The sequence below is a fragment of the Colossoma macropomum genome, unplaced genomic scaffold, assembly GCF_904425465.1.
Source record: "Colossoma macropomum unplaced genomic scaffold, Colossoma_macropomum, whole genome shotgun sequence".
NCBI lineage: Eukaryota > Metazoa > Chordata > Actinopteri > Characiformes > Serrasalmidae > Colossoma > Colossoma macropomum.
Window position 1 is genome coordinate 10,965,587 of NW_023494786.1, and position 9,288 is coordinate 10,974,874.

General features: G+C 37.9%; 1 protein-coding gene across 3 annotated transcripts; it reads left to right on the top strand.

The window, feature by feature from the left end:
* The first annotated feature begins 2,688 nt into the window (after nucleotides 1-2,688).
* nkapd1 (NKAP domain containing 1) lies at nucleotides 2,689-8,769 on the top strand. Of its 3 annotated transcripts, none has more exons than XM_036560734.1 (6): nucleotides 2,689-2,744; nucleotides 4,621-4,695; nucleotides 4,873-4,976; nucleotides 5,079-5,231; nucleotides 5,331-5,384; nucleotides 7,380-8,768. In XM_036560734.1, exons 2-6 carry the CDS (start codon nucleotides 4,627-4,629, stop codon nucleotides 7,780-7,782), a joined length of 783 nt encoding a protein of 260 aa, XP_036416627.1. In that variant the 5' UTR covers nucleotides 2,689-2,744; nucleotides 4,621-4,626; the 3' UTR covers nucleotides 7,783-8,768. The 3 variants fall into 3 exon arrangements, with proteins under 3 accessions (XP_036416627.1, XP_036416631.1, XP_036416637.1); XM_036560738.1 differs by having other exon boundaries at nucleotides 2,716-2,789; nucleotides 7,380-8,769; XM_036560744.1 differs by lacking the exon at nucleotides 2,689-2,744 and adding an exon at nucleotides 2,779-2,918 and having other exon boundaries at nucleotides 7,380-8,769.
* Nucleotides 8,770-9,288: the final 519 nt, after the last annotated feature.

The following is a 9,288-nucleotide window of genomic DNA, read 5'->3' on the forward strand; positions in this document are numbered from 1 at the left end:
TAGAAACATTTTCCACTGTGGACGTCAGCACACAGCATGGCATTCCAGAGGACAGAAAAAATATTACATCGCCGGCGTATTGGTCACAGACTCAAGCTTTTGCAGTGGCCGTTCAAGAGTCCTGATCTAAACCTTATTAAAATGCATAAGCCAAGTTGCAAAGTAGTGTCCATTTTCAGTGTAAGATCAAGCTGATAGGATTTTAGGGATATATTATTATTATATTATTATTAGAGGTTCTTAAACATGTTTAGCTGCCATAAGAGCAGTGAAGAACCACATGTGCATTCTTTGTTTAGTCCAAAGTGACAAACACACACAGTCTACAGTTTACAGTGGTGCTGATAGGAACCAGGGGTCACAATGTCTACAATGCGAATATAGCCATTTTATGTTAAATCAGTGACCCTGCTGTGGAAAACAGCACATACCTCAGCAGTCTAAGCTGGTTTATGCTGGTATTGTACTGGTTTGGTGCTGGTTTAGCTGGTCACCCAGTATGGTCATGCTGGCTGACTAGCATACCAGCATTCAACACACCAGCTGTCCTTTACATTTTGTGAAAATTTCATGATGAATGGATCAACAGAATTGCTCTAAAATCACTTGGAATAAAATCTCTTTACATTAACTTACACTGAAAGGTGAGAGTGTTTTTGCCTTCTTCAGTTATTATTTTGGAGATACTTGTTTTTCTTTGGACAGCGACGATATGCTGGTTTTGATGGTGACCAGTCATGCTGGTGTAGACTGTTTTTTCACGTTACCTATGGTATTGTAATGTGAAATGTTAAAATAGTGTTAAATCTGTTTTTAGTGTTAAAAAGTTTTGTTTGGGTAATTTTGCCCTACAGCACACTGCATGTACCTTTTTTTTTGGCATGAATGGATTAAAAAATGAACGCATTGAAAAACTATGCTCAGCAGTGTCTCAGGCTACAGGCAGCGTATTCGTAACATTTCATTTAATAACTTTAAACTCTTCAGACGTCTGGTTCCTATCACTACCACTGTGAACAATTCTAGCTCAGTAAGTTTCGCTAGAGCAGAGCACTTCACAGCAAACTACTCCGAACGGCTTTGTTTACATTTTAACCACTTAATTACCCAAATATTTTGAAAAATCAGAGAACTTCCCCTTTAAGGTGTCACTTCATAATAATCGACCAGCAAATATAATATAAGAACTGTACAGTGTTACTGTGAGTCCCTCAGAGCTCTGAGCCTCATCAGTGGTGAGCGGTACCGAAATTGCGATATTTTCGACGTATGAATAGTTCAGCAGTCGCGTTCGGTTAGATTGTAGTTTCAAAACTGAGACATTTCGATTGTACTGGCTCTATGCACGCGTCGCAAAAACTACAATACCCACAGTGCACTGCGTCTTCAACTCTCCGCAAGAGTCGAGAGCAGCAGCGGGAGCTCAAAATAGAAGGAGGAGTTTGGTTTGCTCTGTAAGAACGAAACGGAAATCGAGAAAAGAAAAAAAGATTATTTTTCCAACCAGAATCGAAACCGAACCCAGCTCTGATAAATAAAGAAACAAACCGCCATGACGGGCGTAACTCGTGTAATAAGAAGCAGTGATGTGTCTCCATATTTGAATGTAAATGGCCCATACTTTATATGCAGTTTTTGGCTTAAAAATAGAAAACTGTAGTTCACTAATAACATTTGACACGTGTCATTCTGTAACATCCTCTGTGTAAATAATGAGTCAAACCAGCCCCCCAGACGTACCAGCATCCCCCCAGTTTCACACGAACTGCTCTATAATAGCTGGTTTACTTTACTGCTAATATTGTGTATTTGTACTACAAGGACTGATATTGGTTGCCTTTCACGCTCACTGCACAGTTTACTAACCTATAGATACGTCTATTATTAATGTCTTCTTACTGAAAAAGCTTTGTGTTTATCGTCTCATTCCACCTTTTCTGTCCCACAGTTCCGCTCTAACGGAGGCTGAGAAGGAAATGAAACCATTTTTATACTGTTTTTATTTTTAATTTAATTTATTTTGCTTTTCCATGTTAAAATGCTACGGAACACAAGTGAGACATAAACAGAGAACAAATAAGACAAGAAAAAAATTCACGAGATATATTCTAAGTATCGCTGTTACAGCCGTTAAATAAGGTACTGTGGATGCGTCTGTCTGACTTCCATGTTGATGCAGTAGATGTCTTTGCAGTCTTTTCTTTTTCTATGCCTGTCTATGTCTGAGACCAGTATGGTGTCATATCACACATGACAATATTTAATAAGCAAACAAAAGCTGAGAACTACAGCATTAAGGGAGAACGAAAGACAAATACAAGAGACAGAACGCAAATACAAAGGAAAGACCCTAAATACATCATCAGAAATGAAGAATTTAAACACGCTGCATTTGTAGAAATTGTAGAAGACTCTCGCTTTTCTATTCGCGTTCACTGTTTAGTATTTGCTGTTATTATTTTCTGTATTTGCTGTTATTATTTTCTGTATTTGCTGTTATTATTTTCTCCCTTAATGCTGTTGTGCTTTCCGCTTTTGTTCGCGTTGTAAATGTTGTTTTAATATGACTCGGCGGGCCACCACAGATCAGAGTGAATTACCTGAAGATAAGTCTGTAGGTCTGTGGTTTCCGTTCATCATTGAACCCCCCCGGTTTTCTTCTCCAGTAGGCGGCAGTAATGTGTCTACCCCGTCGTGAAAAGGAGGAGCAGAAGAAGCAGCAGACTCGGTCAGAGCTTGTTGTGGTGAGGAGACGCCGCGTTCAGTTCGTTCTTTGTAGGGAAGAAAAGGCGAGTTCAGATTCGACTCCGTGTAGGAAATGAACGGTCATAGTTATACAACAACGTGTGTGTCACGAAATGTCAGACTTCGGCTGTGGCTCTGAGTTAATGTAGCCAAATAGCTCGTTAGCATGAGAGGTAGGTTAGCTTCAGTGTCGTCAACGTCAGCTAGACAGGCTAGGCTAGGCTAGCTAACTAGCATTGTCAGTTTTCCAGATTTTAGTTACTGTAAGACGCTACAAACTGGCCTTGATATATTTACTTAGGTATTATTTTCCATGAGCAGGTAGTTTGAGAGATTTACATTGACGGTGTGTTTTTGGATGTTAATCGGAAATTCTATTGTTTTTTTAGATGTTCCTAATAATTAAGTGTTTAAGAGACATTTAGAAGGATTTAACCCTCAAAAGAAATCTAACGAGTCAGAACTGCTCACAGTGATGAAAGAAATCAGATGTCCGAAGGAGTTTAAGGAGAATTCCATAGATTTTTCAAAATTCGTGGATAGTGAAATGGTTGAGATGTAAACAAAGTTCGTTCAGAGCGGTTCGGTGTGAAACGCTCCGCTCTAGAGAGACTTACCGAGTCAGAGTTGTTCTCAGTGGAGGTGATGGGAACCAGACGTCTGAAAAGTTTAATGTCTCTACAGTTACCTCATAGAAAGTCATTACATTACATTACATTACATTATATGATTGTGAAGATGCTGCCTGAGGTCTGAGACATAAAGTTTAGAGACGAGGGTTTGGGCTAAATCTTATATTTTTAAAAGCTATTCATGGCGGAGCTGTGACATATAGGTTAAAAACATCACATATAGAATAGTCAGAGGACGTGTAGGTTCACTGTTTGTTTTGGATAGTTAATAAAATGGCTACATTTGTGTTGTAGACATGTTTAGTATGTTGTTTTTAATGTCGCTGAAATTCTTCTAGGGAACAGATTTCTATTACATTAACCCCATAACATCTACAAAACTAGAAGCCAACTTCAGATACTAAACATGTCTTGACTGTGTGACTACAGTCTGGGGTTTAAGAGAGAGACTGTATAAATCTGATTTTCAATCTTATTTTATTCTGCATCCTGGTTCCTATTGCCACCACTGTAACGTAATCGGTTGGTAAGTTTCTCTACAGTGAATCATTGCACGTCACGGAACTCTGAATGACTCTGATTGTGTTATGTTTACATTTCAATGATTGAATTAAACTGAAATTTTGAAAAATCATTGGAATTCCCGGGTTATTGTCATCAAAAACATTACATTAAATTGATAGAAATATGTTGCCTGATGCCCGAGACACTGTTTATGCTAGTTTCGAGAGAAGATTTTGGCCTAAAACATATTTCTAAAAGCCCATTCTTGATAGACACGTGTAGGACCTTGTAATGCAATATAATCCCTATAGAAAACTTATTTTGTAAGATTTACCACTAATTTTAAGAATTCAGAAGACACGTGTAGGTTCACTGGTCATTTTTAATAGTAAACAAAATGACTATATTTGTGTTGTAAACATCACAACCCAGGTTCTTCTTACAACCACTGTAAAGAAATGTGTACCATTTCTCTATCATGAAGAATTTTACACTAAACCTCTCTGAATGACTTCGTTTATGTCTCAGTGATGGAATTATGCAGAACATTTGAAAAAAGTTTGATAAAAATGATCATTACAGTAGTTTAGGTAGTTTCTTTATTTTTACAGTAAGAGTGAATAGATCTAAATCATAAGTAAAGCTAAAAAAATAGAAATTTTGTTCTGTATTTTCTCAAAAATATATTCGCCTTGTCGTAAGTCGTACTGTAATTTGTGGTTGTTTGCTGTGTTTTTAGGTCATCATGGCGAAAGTTCCTATGGGGAAAGTATTGCTCCGAAATGTCATCAGGCACACAGATGCCCACAACAAGGTTTGTCCACATTTCTTTTGTGTGATTGTGTTTCTGTTACTGATTTTGCTCGTCAAATATGAAGAGGTTTTAGATGCAATAAACATGAATATAGGTTTAATGTTGAAATGGTGTGAATATAGTTTGTGTTGAAATGTTAGGAAAATAGTTTCAGTGTTGGCTATTAAATCCATTAAGATTCAGGAAGAGTCTGAGATGTGGAAGCTTCGAGACATGGAGCTCCAAACCTCATCTGCTCAAGCTTCGAAGCACAGATGGATGACGAGCGGTCATTTGGCGAGGTACAAGCCCACCCCGTTTCTCACCGTAGCACCTGTTACTGCTAGTGTCTGCTGATGTGTGATGTCCAGTTCTTATGATGACCACATGCTACGTTTTCACAGGAGCAACATGCACTGCGACAGATACTTGGATGACTCAGAAGGATCTGCGCGAGACAGGCTTGGAGAACGGAAATGTCTGTCTGAAAAAGATGAGCGAGAGGCTCGATACTGGACACGAAAACTCTATGAATTTGAGGCCAATGATCCAGACAGGTGAGCGCTCATGCTTAATGTTAAATTATTAATAAAATCACAATAATTTGGAGTATTTCACCATAATTACCATAAATATTTTGCTTTTCTCCCACTCAGATGGGGTCATAGTGGATTTAAGGAGCTTTATCCAGAGGAGTTTCAGTCAGATGGGTAAAGTTCACTCATCTTAACATCATCGTTATGTATGAAGCTTCCTTTTATATTTTGAATCTTTTATTAGGGTCCTTATGTGGACCTTAAAAATGAGAAAATTGGTAAAATGTTCTGGTAATGTCTGTGAGGTCTTGGGAAAGGACGGCTGTTTAGTCACTGAAATTTTGACATACTTTACCTCACTGGGGGAGCTGGTGACCCATTTCAACATCCGCTCACACCTGTAGTAGTCTAGAGTTGAACAGATGAACACTGTATTAGAGTGCCTGGTAGAACAAGGCTACATGATCATACAACCCCTGTATACATAGTTGTTAATCTAAAAAGCAGTTAAAGGTCTCAAAGATTCAATTTGAATATTTCTGGAAGGTCTCTGCCAATTCCTTGAGTCCCATGGCCAGTTTACTAGTTCAACTATGGGTATAATCGAAATGATACAGTGGCGTCTCAATTTGATACATTTTGCAATGCAGCAAAAATAGAAAGTGGCTAAAAATGTGCCTTACATTAATATGTTAATGTTTCCATTTTCACTTTATTAGTTTATTCAGTACGTTGTCTGACGAGACCCAACGTTCTGTAAAACACTTTCAAATGTCAAAATGGCATATGTGCTGCATTTTACAAACGCTGTGCAAACTCAAACACTTCAAGCTAAATTACTACACTAGCACTACATTTTAGAAACATGCTGCAAATGTGGAATATAACTTCAGAAACACTAAAATGTCAGTCAACACTCAAAGGGATGAACCCATTGAAATATTTAACTGTGCAGCATAAACCTTCATTTGTGAAAGTAAGTTAACTTTTATTTGAATAGATGACCAATAGTGCTATATTGCAATGGAAATTAGCTGTAGAGTGCAACAGTACACTTTCAAATAGCTGTTTAATTTGTTTAATGTAACAGGGACGCACTGAAATTTTGGCCACTGAAACTTTTGGTTTTCAACTGAAAAGAAAAAAGGAAGAGAAAAAACCCCGAAAGATGAAACAGAACTACAACCGTCAAAATCTTAAGACATTACAAATCATTTGAATAATGATGAAAACGAGAAACAGTGATCAAACACTGTTCTTTTTGGCTCATCAGTGCAGACGTGTTCAAACGCATTCAGTTTGAGCAGTAGCAGATAAACAGTGGGGGAAAAAGTTAGTTATGTGGAACTACTTCACAGTTTCTACAAGGAATATTAGACAATCATGGTTAACCCTGGGTATCGCAAGAGAGCACAGCGCTCAAGAACTTATCCACTACATATTTGATACCACTTTAAAACACAACATCCCACTTGATACACAGGATACTGCCAAACAGAAGAAGAAGAAAGGAAAGTCCCGACAAGCACAACAACGTCATCTGCAGCCATAGTTTTTGAAATGATGAAACAAAAAAAAATCACAAACGACAGCCCAAGTGCAAAGTACAACTAAAAAATAATGGAATTCTTTGTATTAAGAAAATATTTTCCATGTGCTTCCATTTCCAATGACGACGAATTCCATTTTTTTTAGTATTTTTTGTATATGTATTAAATGCACCCATTTGTTTTGTATAAATACTCCTTAATGTTGGCACTCACTTTTTTGCATATTATGTAGCCCAGAGCTCTTCTAATCTGGACCTTGAATCCAGTTTCCAGTCCTGGATTTTGTAATTTCAGTAGGTGTCCCATCAGTTACATCAGGGTGCACAAGTCTGGTCCTGGAGGGCCAGTGTCCCTCACAGTTAGACACATCCTACTAAAACACATCCACTAAACCTGGCCGTTGACAGTTAAATCAGGTGTGTTGGAGCAGGTAATTCACCAAACTATGCAGGACACTGGCCCTCCAGGACCAGGATTGGGCACCCAACTGATTTACATCAACAGTTCAGTTAGCTAGTGGTGAGTACCAAATTCTGGACTAGAACATGGACTCAAGGTATGGATGTGAAGATCTCTGATGCAGACTACCTAACAAGAAATGTATTTTTTTTTAATACAGAGAGACTGGTTGCACTAAAGGCAGCAGAAAAAATGGCAAGGAAAAAATGTCAGCTGACAGACGGAAGAACTCCAAGAAATCCTCCAAGAAGAAGAAGAAGAAAAAGAAAAAGAGGCAGAAGACTGCAGGGTCAGACTCGGAGTCTGACAGCAGCGCAACGGACAGTGTCAAAAGGAAGCAAAAGAGGAAAAGTGGCAAAAGTAAACACAGTAGAAAGAAGGGACACAAAAGCAAAGCGAGAGAGGAGGACAGCAGCACGGAGGATAGTGAATCGGGCAGACATAGAGACGTCAAACACAGGAAAAGACACAGAACTGCAGACGCTCAGACAGAGCCTGAAAGGAAAAAGAGGAAAAACTGGAAAGTAAATGAAGAGAAATCAGAGGAGAGCTCTGAGGACTGAAACGTGTTTTTATACAATCTTTGATCAGAACTATTTTTCTAAAAACCCACGCATTATTTTTAGATTTGGCAAACTGTTAGCGTGGAGTCATCGCCCTTATCTCAATACCTCACTCAACTGAAACTTGATAGTTCTTTTGAAAACAAAAAAATGTTTTCTAACTTGTAATGTTATGTTTTTTATATCATTTTAAGAATCCTGCCATGTTGTTATGAATGATTTCTAGTGTTTATACACATTCTAATGAAAATTTTCGTATGTTTTATAACCAAGACTCAGGTGTTTTTCTCTCATAAGGAACATATGTCGTACCGCAGATCTATTATTTGATCAAACTGAGCTGTGAGGCCTTTTAGTTTGTGTCGGGCGAAGAGCTGAAAATGCTTGGAAGGAAAAGCCCAGGAGGTGGCACTGTTGTGCTGTTGGCCCTTTTTAACTCTCAGCATGCATTCACAGTTCTCCTTAAAATTGAGCTCTTTAGCTGGAATCAACCCTTCTGTGTGTCAGCAGAGCTAACACCAGAGAAAATGGGAGAAGTGGTATTGGTTTCTCAGTCCTGGTGGGCTGCAACAGTTAAAGTTCCTCATGAAAAATACTTAAATACCATAAAAGTGCACATTCAACTGATTCAGTGGTTCAATCACAGTTTTTCTTGTGAACTCATACGCTCCATGCATTTTTTCAGTTGTTTTTATTGTGAGCTCGTGTTCTTGCTTGTTCCAAATTCAGAATATGTTAAGTCTGAGATCATTTTAACGAAAATGAAACGCTTTTAGGGCACAGTATTTATGCAAGACATTGGAAGAACTAGCTTTTTTTTTTAAAACAGTCCTCATGAGGTTGTTTGTATGTTTAAAGGGGAATTTAAAATATCAGCTTTCTCAAAATGCATAATGCAATCATTTAGACGTAAACAAAGTCATTCAGAGTGGTTTGATGTTAAAGACCTTTAATAGAGAAACTTACTCAGATTTCTCTACAGGTTTCAATGCCTACTATGTAAATTTTATTTACTATCCAAAATGACTGTTGAATCCACATGTTTTCTGGGTTTTAATATGCAGTGCTGATAATAGTAAAATGGTAAATCTTTTAAAAATATGTGTTGCATCATATTTTGCATGTATGTGCAAAGTATATTGCACATACAAGGAATTTGTCTTGATGAGCGCAAACATGTATGACGTTACATATTAAACAGACCAGAAAGCATACAGACTGTTAACTGTGGATTTTAAATGTATGTTTCAGGCCAAAAGCTGACGTAAAACTATCTTTTAGATGCGTTAAGTGCTTCAGACGTCTGGTTCCTATCACCACCACTGTAAATGATTTGGCAGGATTAGACATCGACATCAATCCACTTTGAATGGCTGTTCACATCCTAACCATTTAGTTGACTCTTTTAGGGAGAGACATGTGCGATTTATTTCCATCATTTATTTTCCTGTTGTCACCCTTTGGGTTAGAACAGAATCGCCAATTCAGTGGAGCTTTACCCATTAG

Bases quoted from the DNA above. Each gene is read 5' to 3' on its own strand.
- nkapd1 (XM_036560734.1), top strand. From the start codon at position 4,627: ATGGCGAAAGTTCCTATGGGGAAAGTATTGCTCCGAAATGTCATCAGG. The intron at 4,696-4,872 runs GTTTGTCCACAT...AAATCCATTAAG, and splicing joins ACACAGATGCCCACAACAAG to ATTCAGGAAGAGTCTGAGAT. The intron at 5,232-5,330 runs GTGAGCGCTCAT...TCTCCCACTCAG, and splicing joins GAGGCCAATGATCCAGACAG to ATGGGGTCATAGTGGATTTA.